This window comes from Melitaea cinxia, chromosome 11 (assembly GCF_905220565.1).
Source record: "Melitaea cinxia chromosome 11, ilMelCinx1.1, whole genome shotgun sequence".
Classification (NCBI taxonomy): Eukaryota; Metazoa; Arthropoda; class Insecta; order Lepidoptera; family Nymphalidae; genus Melitaea; species Melitaea cinxia.
In genome coordinates, this window is record NC_059404.1 from 5,767,505 (window position 1) to 5,785,975 (window position 18,471).

The window sequence follows — 18,471 nt, forward strand, 5'->3', positions numbered from 1 at the left end:
AAAGCATAGAAATATTCTAACAGGTACGAACAAGTAGGTGGTTTGACCTAAGAACTTCAAAGCAAATTTGTTTCTATGTATAATTCTGACATACGTCTTGTTGGTCATACATTGTTGTATACACTATGAGTATGTATCATAAACTCTCGAAAAATAATCAACATTCTTGTGTTGCTTTAGCATTTTTCAGCAATTACGCAAAGCAAAAGTTACACTTTTAGGCTTTTTATTTAAAAAATTATGGATTGTTCGTAGTTTTCATTAATATTTCTATAGTACACTGCGTTACTGTATGAAGTAAAATATTCGGACAGGATGATTTATCGGTTCAGACTCCGATACCCGCGACCTACAAACTAAGGCAACCTTCGCATTTTTCGACTCTTTGTTGGCACGTGGTACGCTGGCGCCCCCTCGCAGGTTGTCATTGCTTCCATCATTTATCATCACTCAATACTAGGCGTCGAGCTGGCGGTTGCAGCAAATGTTTCAAATGAACTCCGTATTGTATCGGCCTTCTTGTATTTTCTAACTTTCTTCAAATCTTGGAACTGTAGGTAGGTAGGTTAAAGAATCAGTATCACGTAGTATTAACAGCAATTTGAAGATAATAATTATTTTTGTATTGAACTAGCTGTTGTGCGCGAGCTCTTGTAAAAATCGATTTTATTTACAAAGAGATTCTAATTAGATTCTTATATAGATTTTGTGCATTACACAAATTATATCATTTAATTAACTTAGAACCTTATCTTTTACATTAATGGTTTGAATTTCGTGCGGTAGAACAAATAATAAAGTACAGTTTAAATAATGTTCTATGATTTTACATTTAAACAATAAAACTCATGTCTATCTTCATAATTTATTTTATCATCTTCACCAATTTTTCAAATTTAATACACTTTATTCATACAATACAATAATTTAAATGATCATGTAGCATACTTCCCTAGAGCTCTCATTTTAATTGGAATGAACGATAAAGATATTTATATTTATTAATTACAAAGAAATAACACAAGTAAATAAACAATATTTTACAAAAATAGGAAATAAAAGAGATAGTTCAAATAATAAGCCGCGTCCTATTGCACAATACAATATATAAAGTTACAGAGTTGAAAAAATTTAAGAGAAACAACGACTGTGTTTTTGTTAAAAATTCGAATACAACATAAATCGAGTTATACTATTTACTATTTACAAACAATAAATAAAGCAACAAATTAACCAGATTAAGAACGAAAGTCAAACAAAATTCCAGAACGCAATACAATACGCAGTTGTGAAACATGAAACACAAGCTTGTTTCACTTATGAATAACAAAATATCACAGCTGAATACGAAATTCATAGAAAAGTAACAGAACTTTAAGCAATGCTCGAAAATTTTTAATGGACGTGACAAGGAAATTATAGAAATAACGTTACAATATTTTTAAAAGAAGAAATTAAAAATCTTTACACACTAACTACAATTTAAGTACATTTTACAAATACGACATTAAAGATTTTAAAGTACACAATAGGCATATGAATTATTAAATTGGTATCGTTGGTGGACATTAAAACCTATTTAATGATAATCTAAATAATAATTCTATTCAACACGTTTTTGTTTTTATATTCGTATTATTTGTTATTTACAACTAAGAACAGGAACATAAAACAGTTCATCGAAAAAGTTGATACTATAATGAATATATTAAACTTTTTCAGATACCTAGTGAGTTTCAATATTTACAAGTTAAGAACAAATAGCTACCTATTCACAGATATTAACTGAGCTCAAATCCTGTTATTGAAAGTTCACAGCGTTTTTACAAGCCCTCGCTAATCTATAAAATTATTTTACTCCTTAGAAGTTACTTTAGTGAAATGTTTTAAGTAAAAATCATGCGTTATTCAACATTATATTTTTTTCGTTTTTGCCAAATTTTACCTTATCCCTGTACATTTCCGAATTTGTTATTTTGGGGTGACGGCTATTCCATACTCATAAAATTTGTATATGTTATTTTATAATATGTTTGCCATTACATATTTTATAGGTGATTTTTTTAAGTTTGAATCTAACAAACATGCCTTAGCTTATATCTAACTAGCCATCACAATTTACACTATCATTTATTATTCGTTTTTATCTTACAATTTTAGGAATATTATGCAGATCAAATTATAGCTTATGACTAGGCAAAATTCTTTCTAAATCAACAACTCGACATAAACATGTTGATTTTAAGTTAACAATAAACGTAGCTACATATTATCCACTTTTAGGAAATGGATGGTTAAATTAATATAATTTAAGAAGAAGATAGTCGATTGTCCTGTTTGGTCTCGATCGTCTCCTGAACTCTCCCTGGCACGTGTTACTGCAGAAGCACTTTTATTTTAAAACGTCACTGAATGTCACAACAACAACTTTCAACAAATTAGTCTATATTTTTAATAATTTTTCGAGCAGCGAATAACTGATCTAGTCTAGTTGCTGTAACACCTCATATCTCAATGACGATATTACACACAACTCCGTTCATCACACGGGCGACTAATTTTCATTTAATAAATCAGTTATCCACTATTCGAAAAATTCCACTGATCCTATGCTGACAGGTGCGCGAATTGGCTCGGGTGAAGATCGAATTGATAAGGATGACCGTACGGATTCATATGGTATGGCACGATGTTCATGGAGGCCATCTTGTGCTCCTTCTTCCACTTCATGCGCCGGTTCTGGAACCAGATTTTGATCTGGCGCTCGGTGAGGCAGAGCGCGTGGGCTATCTCGATCCGTCTCCTCCGTGTCAGATATCGGTTAAAATGGAATTCTTTCTCCAGTTCCAATGTTTGATATCGAGTGTATGATGTCCTCTGACGTTTTGTTTCACCGTTCGCGTTTACTGTACCTGAAAAAGTTAAAGCACAATCGTTAATATCTTATTTCAAACATAATACAACTCCATTACGTTCACTACGAGACTAAATTACATACAATAGTGTTTTCAAAATAAGGCCCGCTAATATTTAGAACTGAATGCCCGTTTGAGCGCCAATGAAAAGTTGGCTCGATCGACTTCGTGCCTTGCCACGCTTGCTCGATTGTGATGTACAGCTTGCGGCAATGCGCACGATTCAAAGCAAAATTTCTGTTTATAATTTATAAAATGCTCTTCGTTTTATTATAATATTTTGATTTATAGTTACACGAACTTATATTTTGCGTGATTTTGTTGCATTTCTAGCACTAAATATTAATAGATTTTTTAATGTGATACGTTATTTATTGACAAGAAGGATACACGATGCTATATTGTAATGAATATAGTTTTCATTAAAGCTAATAATGATGTTAAATCGAGAAAAGGGCTAGACGTTGCGTACAGTCGGCCGAGTCATGGGTTGCATGCCGTGTGGCGCACCTGTCACGGTATGTCGGCGGTGCAGCCCACCACTTGGTCGCTTGGACGATCGCCAGTCCACTCTTGATCGATACGCGGCCTGTCTGACTCTGTCTTCCAAATTAAACTGTGTCATTTGTTACATTTCTTTAAGTAGCCTCGACCGCTAATGAATCGCTTTCAAAATAAGCGACTATCATCAGTTTGTTTATCGTGCCTATTGACGACTCCTGACACTTTCAAAATTTATGTATTTCTAAAACGCATCAAATTCAAACACATAAAAATTATTTATAGAATCGGAACGATCAATTCATAAAAGAAAGGCGACGATAATAAATACAGCACAAGCGTTCGACATTATCCCTTATTCCGTCCGAGATGTCAAACTTGCGTCGATAAAGATGTTTAAAACCTATAAATATTCGATGTCATCCGAAGTACAATAAGTGATGTAGCAGCAAAACCCTACGTGATTGAAATGTTAGTGACAGTCCGATGCACAAACAACTGACTGCCAGTATTATTTTAACATAATCCTTGTACAGAGACGAAACGAATGGACACAATACGAGGGCATGTGAATTTCAATGTGAATTCAGAAATATGGTGATTTTGATGAAGCGCTTACATCAAAATTCTAATTTGAATTAGGTATGATTAGGAAGTGCAGATGACGATAAATGGTTAAAATGCTTCGGAACAGGTATCGCGATCCATCAAAATGTCAAAGTTTAGCTTGTTACATTATTTTGTAATATATCAAGGCGCGCAATGTCATTATGTGCCTATTGTATCGCTGAAGACTCGCTAACTGTGGATACGGCTTTCAAATTGTTCTTTTAATATTTAATCTTATTATATTGATATTTTACTTTTCTCACTTTGTTAATATTGTTTTGTTTGCTTCTATTCACATTATTATAAATAATACATTAATAAATAAATAGCTCGTAACATACACATATATTGAAGTTATACTTCTTTTCGCGCACCGTCACAAAAAAACCGACTCTCTGAAGTTAGCTAGTCAACGACGAAGAAGTTAGCAACGTGAACTTAGATAGCTTCTTACGTGCGTACACACACTTTTTATTTATTTATTAGTGGTGATAGTAATTACATTTTTATTAATTTGATTAAATAATATATAGCATTCTTTGTTTTATACTCGTATGTAATAACATATTGATTTATTGTATATTATTTAAAACTATATTATTTGTATATTATTTTATAACTACCCGCTTTGCTATAAGCTCACTCGCTCGCTCGCTATACTAAATATAAAGAGAAAATATGCTTTCTTCAGTTAAAACAAATACAACTTTTCTTACATTTATGATACGTGTCAAGAGTGCACGAATTAGAATAAGATGACGACTGCAAGCAAAACGTGACACTGTAAATTATTTATTGAAAATTTATTAAAATAAAAAACAGTATCAAAATGATCCTCTTCTATCTAGCATAGGTAATTCTAGGTCACAGAGCATTTTATATTCGATATGTTGAGTCTAGACATATTGCATGGTCGAATTTTAAATTAATGCCATCGCAATACCTATGGATGAGAAATTTGAAAACTAAAATAGCCTCTGTCTGGAGTCAATTTCGTCTAAAACGATCTTTTTTTTTTGAATAACGCTTGAATTATCTTCTGTGATGCAAGTTTATATAGCTGTGCTAATGTTATATTCAACTCTATTGAGTTTTTAATTTATTAACTTTGTTTTTATGCATATTAATATTAAGTTTAATTTAATTAATCCCTAGACTGAGTAGGCTCTACAGAGAATTTACAATTAAAAACAAGTCATTAGACATCTTTGCAGATAACTTAGCTGTATTTAAAAAGAAACTATTAAAGTCATTTGATTCCTCAAATCAAAAGTTATGTAGCACTTATATTAACTTATCTTAATTTATAATAGTAATAGTTATGTATTTAGATCTTTATTTTGTATGTATTTTTTTTAATTTAAATCCTATATGTTTAAAATCTTTTGATGCTGATGACTCAATTGTCTAAAGCGCATGCTGTAACTACCTTTAAGAGGAATTATATGTATATACTTAATACCTTTGCATATATCTAATTGTAATTTTTTTAACATGCAATTCTGTTGGTGGTTCTAATTAAATAAATAAATAAATAAATAAGTTTATTAATTAAAGTATGATATTCATTATTCGTTTTACAGTTACAGTGTTCCTTTATTTTTGTAGCTATTATTTTTCCTAAAGAATGTGGGATTTATATTGAACAACCATTTATAGGTATAAAGTATTAAAATTGAAATAGGCTATAAATTCCTTTATGCTTAATGTTTTTATGTACTTTGTAGAAAATATATTAATATAAAATTCTTAACCGTAACGTACTAAACTGTGAAAACATTTTGAAAATATATCCCGTTCAAAATGAAGAAAAATTTTCACTACATAATTGCTTTTATGATCACGTCTCTAAATCTGAAAATGACAAATGACTACAGAAGCCATTTCGAACATTTTTTTAACCATCGAATGTATATCTTTCCATCATCGTAGGTACTTAATAACGAGGCCTCTAGATATGCCAACATAAAATGTTTAGTGATACAACATCAAAGTCGACATGACTAATGACATCTAGATGAAAACAGAATACGTGTAATAAAAGTGTCACAAGTATTTTTATAGTTGTGGTCAAGCCGATGATTATGAGATAGCGTTGAAATGGACTTCTGTACAAATAAATGACAATCAAATAAAACTATTTAATCGTTTTAAGTTAACTGTTAATCGTGAAATCTATAATAATAAAAAATAATCGCTGAATGTGTACTATATTTATAAAAAAGACAAATGAAAATATTTAAAAATATAAAAATAACAGTCCTCCGGTGGCAGGTTGGGTCCCAAGCCGCCGGTAGTTAAACGTACAGACTGAGGAACCTCCTCACAATGCGGGCCGTTTCAAGCAACACTGCCTTTTGAATCCGACCCTTGATCCAACAGTCAAGCGAGAGTTTCTTAAGGTGTTGGTTGAAACCCTTTGCTAATAGACCATCGACTGACACGACACACGCTTCAGCCTGTAATATCCCACTACTGGGCATAGGCCTCTTTCCCCACGTAGGAGAAGGATCAGAGCTTAATCCACCACGCTGCTCCAATGCGGGTTGGCGGATGTATTCCGTACTATGAGTAACGATCGCTATCAGGTGTACATGATAACAACCGGGACCCACGGCTTAACGTGCTCTTCGAGGCATGGTGGGGAGACCCACAAGGACTGCACAAACACCCAGACCACGGCAAACACCTGTATGGCCAATACAAACGTTTGTCATGAGCGGGGATCAAACCCGCAACCGCCAGCGCAACAGGTACAATCCATGGCTGTAACCTTGCGCCAACGCGGCGTCACGTCACGCGGCCTACTGACACGACAATAGGAACAATTATTATTGAATCTACATTCCACATGCTGGTAATCTCGTAGGCAAGGTTTAAATATTTACTTAAATTTTATTTTTCCGCCTTTAAGAGATTACCGTCATGTGGAATTGTAACGTCAACAATAATTGCTCGGCGCGCTGATCGGTCTACTAGTACTATATCAGGTTTATTGGCTGCAATAAACCTATCAGTGACAATAGACTGATCCCAGTAGAGAAATGCATGACCATTTTCAAGAAATGGCGTTGGATTATACCTATAATAAGACAACACATTTTTAACGAGGCCGTATCGAATAGCAAGTTGTCGGTGGATAATCCTGGCTACTTGGTTATGTCCGTGCAAGTGCTGACCGTTAGCAAGATTATTACAACCGGAAACAACATATCTAATGGATTCTACAGGTTTATGACAACCTCGGCTTATGTCTGGAGTTCCGTCTTTCATGATATGTTTCATTGTAGTTATTCGTCTAACTTCAAATATAAAATAATAACTTCGTCCATGATTGCACAGACAAAATCGGTTTCTCCGAAGAGGATCCCGTGTTGTAATCAGGATATAGAGCTAGGTTGGTCTACATCTGGGTCTGTCAAAACTTTTTAGAACCGGCCATGTAATTGCTTGCTCTTCCATACGGCCACGTGGTCAACGGTACGCATTACTATAGGCTTACGCCATTTCTCTTTGCCTAAGGACAGCGGAGTAAAGCCCTTATCAAGTGGCACAGCGTCCATGTGTATATCGCTCTTGATATTTAAAAAGCACTTTCTGAGATTATACATCTTACGATTGTGGAGAATTTTAGTGTTTAAAAATCCACGACCTCCACATTTTCGTGGGATGTATAATCTCATCACAGACGATCGAGGATGATGTATTCGGTGCGCTGTTAACAGTTTACAGACTTGGCGATCAAGGGAATTTAATTCCGTTTGAGTCCATCTCAAAATGCCAAAGCTATAGACGATTAAGGGCATAATCCAACTGTTAAAGGCACGTTGTTACCGCACGAAAGAAAACTGTTGAGAACTTTCTTCAGACAGCCAAAGAATGGTTCCTCTTTACCAGTTGTTTCATAGGTCCGTCATCAATACCCAACGCCTCTTACATTCTGAGATATTTATAGGTTTCACCTTTATTATTATTATAAATGAAAATTAAAGGATAAAGTTCACCCGGTCAGTTAGTCATAATTATAATAATAATTATTTAATAAATTTTACGTTGTGGGTTTGCTTAATGAAACTATAGCCTGAAATGTATCATAACTTTCGAAATAGTTTCGAAGATAGTACAGTATGATGTTTTGTTTGTATATATTTTTTTGCTTAAAAGTTATTAAAAATACCAATACGGTCTTTAAGTAAATATATATAAGCACAAAAAAAAAACCATTAATACTCGGACGAACTTAGAATCGTAACATGACAATGAAAATTGTTAGTCATTTTTTAATTATACATGTACCTACATTCTACTTAACGCATTATAAGAATTTTTTTAGTCTTCATTAAAAGATCAATTGATGATTCCATGTGCAAGAGTATTAATTCTCTTTTATCTTGTAATAATTTTTTTCTCATATCAAAAAACATATACATGTAATAAACCACCTGCTTATACTCAGTATTCTGTTATCTAAAGCAAATAAATTATTGTTTATAAATGAAAATTAATAAGTCCAGCAAGTTATTAAAATGCAATTAAAATATAATGCATTTACGAAACGAAATTGATTTTCGCACGAGGAAATGAAACCGAAATAAAAAACCTATGCTAGTGAAAATCCCTATTAATATTATAAATATGCGAAACTCCGCGAAAACTACTGAAGCGATCGTCATGAAACTTTGTACATATTTTCTTGGAGGGATTAGAAGTCACATAGGATACTTTTTATAAAAAAAATGCGAGAGAAGCAGCGGGTAAAAGCTAGTATAGAATAAATATAAGTATTTATATTATTAATTTTTACATAAATATTATGTAATATTACGAGTATTTAAAAGTATAATACTAATAATTTTAAGCTTTAAATAAAAATAGTAATGGGGATATCGGTTACAGATACATACGTAGATGGTATACTATAATTACGGTAATTTTAAACTAGCCCGTTGGCGCAGTTTGTAGTGACCCTGCTTTCTGCTCCGAGGGTTGTGGGTTCGATTCCCACCCCGAGTCTGGGTGTAATATAAATATTTATTTATATATTTTTATATGTATTATTTATAAGTATGTTTATCGAAAAAAAAAAATATGTAGCTATATACCAGTCGGCTGTTACCTATAACACAAGCATTAAGTTGCTTACTTTTGGAACTGACGACCGTGTGTGTATTGTGTAAATATTTATTTATTTATTTATAAAAAAAAAAAAAAAAAAAAAAAAAAAAAAACAAACAAAAAACAAACAAAAAAAAAATAACAAAAATTATTTATTTCATTTATCAAGAAAAGTCAAAGGACATATATATGTATGACAAAACACCTGAACGATACAGGAATATAAAAACATTATGAAGAACAAAACTGTTCCTAGGCAACAGTACAGAGCGACCGTATTGTATAACATCTGCCTATTATGAGCAGTCGGTGCATCGTCAAACAGGTCATCCCACCATATTCAATTCGATCAGACACATTAATCATGAATAGCGGGTGAATTTTTAAATTCAGATCTAGTCTCGTGTTCTAAATTTCGAGCTAAAATTTTAAACCTAGGTAGGAAAATTTTCGATGATTTAAAATAATGCTACAATTTTTTATACGTTTCTTAAAATTATTCCAATCAAGATATTAAGTTTTTACGACTCACGGTTAGGCGTTGTTGCACTTCCCGTTGGATCATTAAAATTTGACCGGACTAGCTATGAGACATATATCAATTTCAAATTTAGTATCACAGGGACATGAGGTCTCGTAAACCCTGGAGCGGAATAAATATCTAAAATTTATTTTAAATAGGGCGCCAAAATATTACTCCGACAGACGAATGATGCATTTAGAATAAAAATACGTAACACAGATTTACTTATTATTTATTATAACTAAAGAAAAGATGAAATGTAGCTAAGCTACAAAAAAGAAAAAGAGGGTGGTTCTACAATAAATTGTTTTTCCAAACAGTTACTTGATATACAAAATTTTACTAAAAAGAAACATTTACCAGATTTAATAAATAATTTAGAATTATAATTTACCAGATTATCATTTACCAGATTATTTATATTATTTTATTATTATTATTAATCATTTACCAGATTTAATAAATATTTTAATTTAGAATACCAAAATTTATACACTACTAGCTATTTTTAAAATTACTATATATATTATACACAATTCACTATTTTTAAGTCTTTAAATTTAAATATAACTGAAAATAAATAGCACAATACCGGATATGCCGGATATAATAATACATATCAATCAATAATCAATCAATCAATAAAATATAAATATGTACACTTATACTGTATTATTGCATTATGTACACATATTTAGTTATGTTAAAAATGATTAAAAGGTGATTTGCATTTTAAAAGAGGTTATAATAACCATAATTGAAATTCCACGACGTCCGAACGGCTGGTTAGTGAGATTATAAAAGGTAAACTAAAAAATATTACAACAAGTTAAAAGAATAAAAGCGATCAAGAACTTTCTCTAAACATTATAATATACAGAATATGTACAATAACTAGCTGTGCCCGCGACTTCATTCGCGTGGATTTTAACAAAATAGTTATTGTTCAGTTCGCAGAGCTATGAAAAAAAAAAACTAAAATAAAAATAGTCTAAGTTACTCTTTATTACATCAGCTATCTGTCGGTGAAAGTCACGTTAAAATCAGTCCAGCCATTTCAGAAATTAGCGGGAACAGACAGACAGACAAACAGACAGAAAAAAATTATAAAAAATGTTATTTTGGTATATGTACCGTGTATAACATACATATACATTTTGTAAAAAGCGGTTATTTTAATACTACAAACAAACACTCCAATTTTATTTATTTTTATGTAAAACCGTACAATGTCGTGGACATCAGATAGGAACGAAGTTCTTTATTATACAATATTAATTTTTAGTTTTATTCGAGTCGTAATGAAAATAGTTATCCTGGTATACATTTTTATTATGATTTTTTTTTCGATAAAAAAAACTACTTTTCAAAATTATCTTAACACTTATTTTATTTACAATGATAATAAAAGCAAACTGCAATAATAATAACAGCCATCACTACACTATACATTAGACAGTGTATAGCCATCATACATAAGACTATACATAAGAATCTTAGGCTTTTATTTACCCTCCCCCGCCCCTCGGAATACTATAAGGAACTTCGTTTCAAAAGAGATTTAATACCTTTTTTGCGAAAATAGTTCGATAAATATTCCTAATTTAAGCATGTTGTACGAGTGTGCTTCTATTTTGCAAAATTAACCGAATTTTTAATAGTCTTTAACGAATTAATTAAAATAAAAAGCTTCCAGTTGCTTAGACGACATCTCTAGATTTTTCTTTCTTAGAAACCGACTTCAGACAATCATAGACATTTTATGATACAAATCACAACCATCTCAGGAAAGCCTGAGTCATATAAGTACACTACTACTATACACTACTACTATTTTGCAGAAAAACAAAAACATTTTCTCGGATACAAATGCATTCTTGAATGTGCGAAAGACCTTGGTCAGTGGATTTTTCAAGACAAAAATAGTGTACATTTGGTAAACACTGGAATTGTGTTTACCTTACATACTTATTAAAATATATTCAGGATATTTTCTAGAAAAAAAGACTTTGCTATGCATGAAAAATTTGTAGATAATATTATTTTGACAACTATTAAATCCTAAACTTCGCTTAGATCCATTCGGAGAATATTTATTTGAGTTCCGTAACAAGGCAAAAGAATGTCGTAATATGTTTTTTTTATATAATTAATTAATGAGTTAATTTAATTTTGATTAGCCCGTCGGCGCAGTTTGTAGTGACCCTGCTTTCGGCTCCAAGGGTTGTGGGGTCAATTCCCACCCCGAGTATGGGTGTAATATAAATATTTATTTATATATGTATTATTTTTAAGTGTGTTTATCGACAAAAAAAATGTAGCTATACCAGTCGGCTGTTACCTATAACACAAGCATTAAGTTGCTTAAATTAAGAACAGACGACCGTGTGACCGACGTGTGTATTGTGTAGATATTTATTTATTACAAACAATTTAACCATTTTAATCGAAAATTGCACCTTAAAAGATTTTGCATTTATTTCATTGTAAAAAGTAGTTTTATTGATAATAAGTTATAATAATGTACAGTAACAACACTAGTAGTGATTACAACTAGTAAAATACTAGTCTATTAAGTAAATAAAAACTACAGTAATTACAATAATTTTAAAACAATTTAAAATGGGTCAAAAAATATATTTATCAATTTAATATCTAAGATTTTATTTTTGTGTTACCCACATTAGGAATTCTAAACATTTTTGAATATCATATCAAAAATTGACCGCTCCAGCGGGGTTCGAACCCGCGTCTCCGACGTACCGTGTCGGCGCTCTAGCCAATTAAGCTATGGAACGATGCACCCGCTCGAGCGAAATTTTCGATATGATAATTTTTAATTTTCGGTTTAAGCGAACCGTGGCGCCGTCTATAGTGAGCTCTTTACAGAAACCCGTAACTATTCAAAGTTTCATATTACAATGAAAATCTTTGACAGGAGACGACACCGTGCTATTTTTAATATCTAAGATTTTATTTTTGTGTTACCCACATTAGGAATTCTAAACATTTTTGAATATCATATCAAAAATTGACCGCTCCAGCGGGGTTCGAACCCGCGTCTCCGACGTACCGTGTCGGCGCTCTAGCCAATTAAGCTATGGAAAAATGTAAAGAGCTCACTATAGACGGCGCCACGGTTCGCTTAAACCGAAAATTAAAAATTATCATATCGAAAATTTCGCTCGAGCGGGTGCATCGTTCCATAGCTTAATTGGCTAGAGCGCCGACACGGTACGTCGGAGACGCGGGTTCGAACCCCGCTGGAGCGGTCAATTTTTGATATGATATTCAAAAATGTTTATCAATTTAGTTGTAAAAACGTAAAATAAAATAAAAAACGTAATAATTGTTTGCATTTGAAAAGAGAAGCCGTCGGACAGAACTGACCGCATGGTAACAAAATTTATGTTTGTTGGTACGTTGAGGATTCCAGATTAGGATTTTACTAGACGCGAGAATCAGTATTTATGTAAATATCCTCAAAATCAAGAACGACTGCTGATTTCATTTGTAACAGAATAAAATAGATTTTTTTTTCGTCTAATCTTCTCTTGTCTCGTCTATAATAAGATTTAAATCTATTAATGTTTGTATAAGGAAGCTAAGCTATATAAGCTAACCTATAGCATAATGTCGATATTTCAGACATCGTAAGTCTGGGTGAACGTCTGATTATTAACTAGACCAGAAAAAAAAACTATTGATGTAATTGTTATGAAAATTGAATAATGCACAATTAATCTTTTGAAAAATATAAATGAAGTTTGCGGAAATTTTGTAGCAACATCCATATACAATATACAATATAATGCTTTTTGCTATTTCCTTAAAAAGTCTTATAGCGCTAGGACCCCACGGACCAAGGGTCTCGACACCGAATGGGACAAAATCATGTTCGGAGCCTAGACCCCTGTATTTGTATGCTTTAGTTTTTTCAGCCGCTACACAATAATGTTAAACTTTTAAACTTTTTTTTAACTTGTTAGACTTTTTAATGAAATAGCAAAAAGGTTATTCGACGTCACAGGAGACCGAATAGCTGGCAGCTACTTCGGACAAAAAATAAGTCTAGCTATTCAAAGGGGGAACGCTGCGAGTATCTTCGGAACCTTGCCTAAAGGGACTCCTTTTAATAATATTTTTTAGTTATTATATTATGTATATATATATATATATATATATATATATATATATATATATATATATATAAGGTTTTTTATTTTAATGTAATTTATCTTATTATCACTACGATTTTAATATAATGCTTGAAGACAAAAGTCTTCGAGCAATGCGTCCTGCCTGTGTTAACATACGGAACTGAGACGTGGACACTGACGAAGGGAAACTTGTGGACCAGTTTAAAGTCGCTCAACGTGCAATGGAACGGACTATGCTTGGAGTTTCTCATAAAATTAGGATTAGAAATGAGACTATCCGCGGGAGAACGAAAGTAAGCGACATAGCCCACAGAATTAGCAAGTTGAAGTGGCAGTGGTCAGTGTGTGGTCATCTGTGTCGCAGGACCGATGGCCGTTGGAGCAGACAGGTCCCTTTTTTATGTCAAATAGGCAGGCATTTGACCACAATCTCACCTGATGTTAAGTGACGATGCGGTCGAAGGTGGAGCATGCCTACCTAATAACAGCCTATTCACTCTGGCCTTGAAGGCACCCAGATTGTATCGTTCGGGGAACACAGACGCGGGCAACGAGTTCCATTCTTTAGCTGTGCGCATCAGGAAAGTAGTGCCCAAGCGTTTTGTGCGCGTAGGTGGCATATCAATGACATAAGGATGGAACGATTGACCGCGCCTAGTGTCCCGGTGGCGGAAGGTTGTTGGGGGGATTAGATCGTGCAATTCCTTCGCACACTCACCGAAATATATTTTGTAGAACACCGACAGACGAGCTACCCTACGCCGATGATCGAGACTCTGCAACTTGGTCCTGGAGTGGAGACCACGTCTTGGAAAATGCAGCGTGGGACTTCCTCCGGCACGTTGGACTGACGATCTACGTAAGATCGCCGGTGTAGGCTGAATGAGGATTGCGGAAAACCGGAATGTAAGGCGCGAACTTGGGGAGGCCTATGTCCAGCAGTGGACTGCAATAAGCTGAGCTGACTGACTGACCCATATACATAGAACGGTTCAGTCTTATGTCAGTTATAGTCATAGTCAATTTAGTGGATTAATTATAAGGGAAGTTATCATTGGAAATGTTTATTTAAAAAGTTTGCAGAAAGATCGTATCATAGCTATTTATAGAGTGGTCCAGTCTATATTTGATTCCATTATAATATAGACCATTTGTATAGACCATAGGTAGTCAGGATAAAGATCAGTAGGTTAGATACCTAAGTCTGTCGGAAATATTTATACCCATAAGTAGAAAATGACCAATACAAGGATAAAGTAAATTAAAAAAAAGACTGAAAGTATATAATTTATAATTGCAAAAAGATGAAAACAAAGCCGAGTGGCGTTAGGTTGTTCATAAAGTGAGAACGGTATAAAGTCCGCCCACTCAATTTCTACGCCCTCGGTGCAGGCGATGTGCCTCCAATTATATTCAATGTGCTGCGTTGCGATTCACCGATACATGAATATTAATTTCATTTTACTTATCGCGGTGTAAAAATTATACATTTATGAACGAAATTTTTATAAATATAATCTGAAAAGTTGATTTATTATTCTACAAAAAAAAAAAGCTACGAAATGGTAGTCTGTGTATACAATATTGGTTATCTACTAACTTAAAAACCATTAAATGTTTATTACAATTATATAGTCCGCATTAACGGCTTATAAAAGGCTCGTGTTTTTAAGTTCCTTTCAAAGGTACCTACGAGGTCTTAAACATTTGTTTAATCTTATATACTAAATAATGAAGTGATATATTATATTGCAGAAATAAATCGAACCATCATTTTTTTTTTCGATGCCATATTATAAGTAATTTTATCTTAAGTCCAAACATGAACAAAACATTAAGCTGTAGTTTTAGCTCAGCAAACAAATGCAGTTGTGATATTATTATACTAATTATCTATACAAATAAATAAAATTGAAGTGTCTGTTTGTAATATATATTAAAATAACCGCTTTTTACTAAATTCATAAATAACATTTTTTTACAATTTTTGTCTGTATGTCTATTTGTTCCCGCTAATCTCTGAAACGGCTTGACCAATTTTGACGGGACTTTCACTGGCAGACAGCTGATATAATAAGGAGTAACTTGGCTACTTTAATTTTTTCATAACTGCGAACTGAACAATAATTATTTTATTAAATTCCACGCGGACGAAGTCGCTGGCACAGCTAGTATAAAATAATTGTATCTAGTGTATACTAGTTGAAACTAGCAACTTTTACATCATTTTGTATAGGTATTTAATAAATTATAATACAGATGCATAAAGTAATGCTTAGAAGGTAGATTCGTCAGACATAAGAGTATTAAAGGATTTTGTTAAGACTTAGCATTCAAAGCTGTACTGCATGCCTCATAAGCGAAGCGGATGAGGTTATACTCAACACTCGCCTTAAAAAAATAAGCGATTTCTTGAACTAAAACTATCTACATTTATTTTCTATCGCACTTGGAGAACAATATTTACACATAAATGTAATGGAAAAATACTAGTTTTAACACTTATGACATTCTTAAAAGACACTTTGCTTTTTAAATAAATAAATAAAAAATGTTTAAAAAAATTAATAGACGTCCGGTTGTCAAATATATATATATATATATATAATTATATAAAAACTGGCGTAGTTACAATGACTGCCGAAAAACTTAACTAATCAAGTCTGTTTATTTTTATACGCTTCAGTATGACTTAAAACTAAGTCCTTTCGAAGTTCAGGGCTTAAGTCAATGTAGTTTATTTATAATTAGCTATAAACTAAAAAATTAGATTATGAGGCGCGCACTTTTGGAATTCCCATACTTTTTACCTATTTTGTCAATTTCGATTATTGGGAAATAAAAAGGCGCGCCAACTTTGATCTATTTAAAATAATTAATCATAGTCTCACTAATTCCGTAAAGGTCATGCCGTCTGGCTACTAATCCCTCTGTGAATAATCACAAAGATATCCCAGGTGGGTATGAAATGGTATTAAAGTTATTCACGATAAGGTCTTGTTTCCGAAGCCGCCACTATCGCGAGTTGTCCGTCGAGTAATTATTTTAACTTGTCGCCTACCTATCGCGGGTTTACTTAAAACGCTACCCGCATCGTACCTCGAATTTCATTCGTCCAATCCTTAACTTCGTTTTTTTTTTATTGGCTCGAACATGCGGTTGGGTGAAACATGTTAAAGCAGTTTCGGTATACAAACGATTTATGCAAGGCTGTAATTACAATGCAAATTTAAAAATATGTTTAAAATGAAAACGATATATAGCAATGCAGCTTAATTTTATACCACATATAGGAAGAAGGTACTTTGATGTATATTATACTACACCTGTCAGCGGATATTTTAAGATCACCAACGATCGATCGAAAGATACTTAATTACGTCCCCGACTAAATTTGTAAAACTTTGTCTTAAATTGTAAGTGCCGACGCTTTTACAATATACTTATGTGAATATGTTTATCTGTATTTGTATATTATAATCACTATGTTTTAACATACATTTGGATATTATATTTGTTTCGATAAAATCAACAAAATGATTTCTCGTAGAGTGGAATAAGATGTGTTAACAGAAACAGTTATTTCAACATTGTATGTAACTTTTTTTAAAGAATGATTGATTCAGCATCTACTCCTGGGTATTGATTTTCTCCGGAGGAAAAATAAAAATAAAAAATAACACCGGATTATTTTAGTGTTTATGAAAACGTGAGTTTACCAAATTGTGTCATCATTCGAATTGTGTCTTATGAGCGTGATTTTCTAGTCGTCGCCACTTATAATTTGGCTCGCTGCCTTCTTTTATTAACATGAATTACAAAAATGACTGAAATCACTTCAAATTTAATATCATATTCACCATTTACATCAAGTATTAAATTTACTGTTGAGTATCTTTATGACAGTGTTTTGAAAAATCTTTGTTACTTTTGGTGCTAATACGTAGTCACAATGTATGGCCGTTGAGGAAAAAGGATTACTGAAATAACGCCAGCGTCTTGTGACCTTAGCTACTCCTTATTACAACAGCTATTTGCTAGTGAAAGTACCGTCAAAATCGGTCCAACCGTTTCAGAAATTAGCCGGAACAAACAGACAGACAGACAGACAGACAGATGAAAATTGTAAGAAATGTCATTTTGGTACAATTACCGTGTATACATCCATATGCATTTAGTAAAAAGCGGTTATTTTAATATTACAAACAGACACTCCAATTTTATTTATTTGTATATATTAACATAAAGATATGATTGACTGCGACATTGTAATATTAACTTCTGATAGTTACAAACAAAAATTTCCAATTTGACAACTATCGTTAATTGTACTGCGATTGAAAGCGAGTAACAGGAAAAGTTAGTAGTCTCGAGTAGTAAGGCAAGTAGCACGTAAATATTTTAATATTGTAAATATACTTCTTCGAACGGTAGGGATACGGAAATTCTACATACTCTAAACTACACATGCATTCATATTTATCAGAATATCTGAGTAATATCAATTTCCTTAAAGCGTGTTTTTGAAAACATAAAAACTATATTATAATAAAAAAACTATGAACGTCAAAATTCTGAAATATATCAATCGCCTTAAGTAATTTTTTCTGTAGCATGAATACAGCTTAAGTTATTTGTAATCCTTCTC

General features: G+C 32.6%; 1 protein-coding gene across 1 annotated transcript in view; it reads right to left on the bottom strand.

Moving 5' to 3' along the window:
- Positions 1-983: 983 nt before the first annotated feature.
- LOC123657725 (homeotic protein Sex combs reduced-like) overlaps positions 984-18,471 on the bottom strand; it is a 42,506-nt gene continuing 25,018 nt past the window's right edge. The window contains exon 2 of the mRNA XM_045593243.1: positions 984-2,912. Coding sequence (XP_045449199.1) covers positions 2,608-2,912 — 305 coding nt within the window. The 3' untranslated portion in view covers positions 984-2,607. The remainder of the gene's footprint in view (positions 2,913-18,471) is intronic.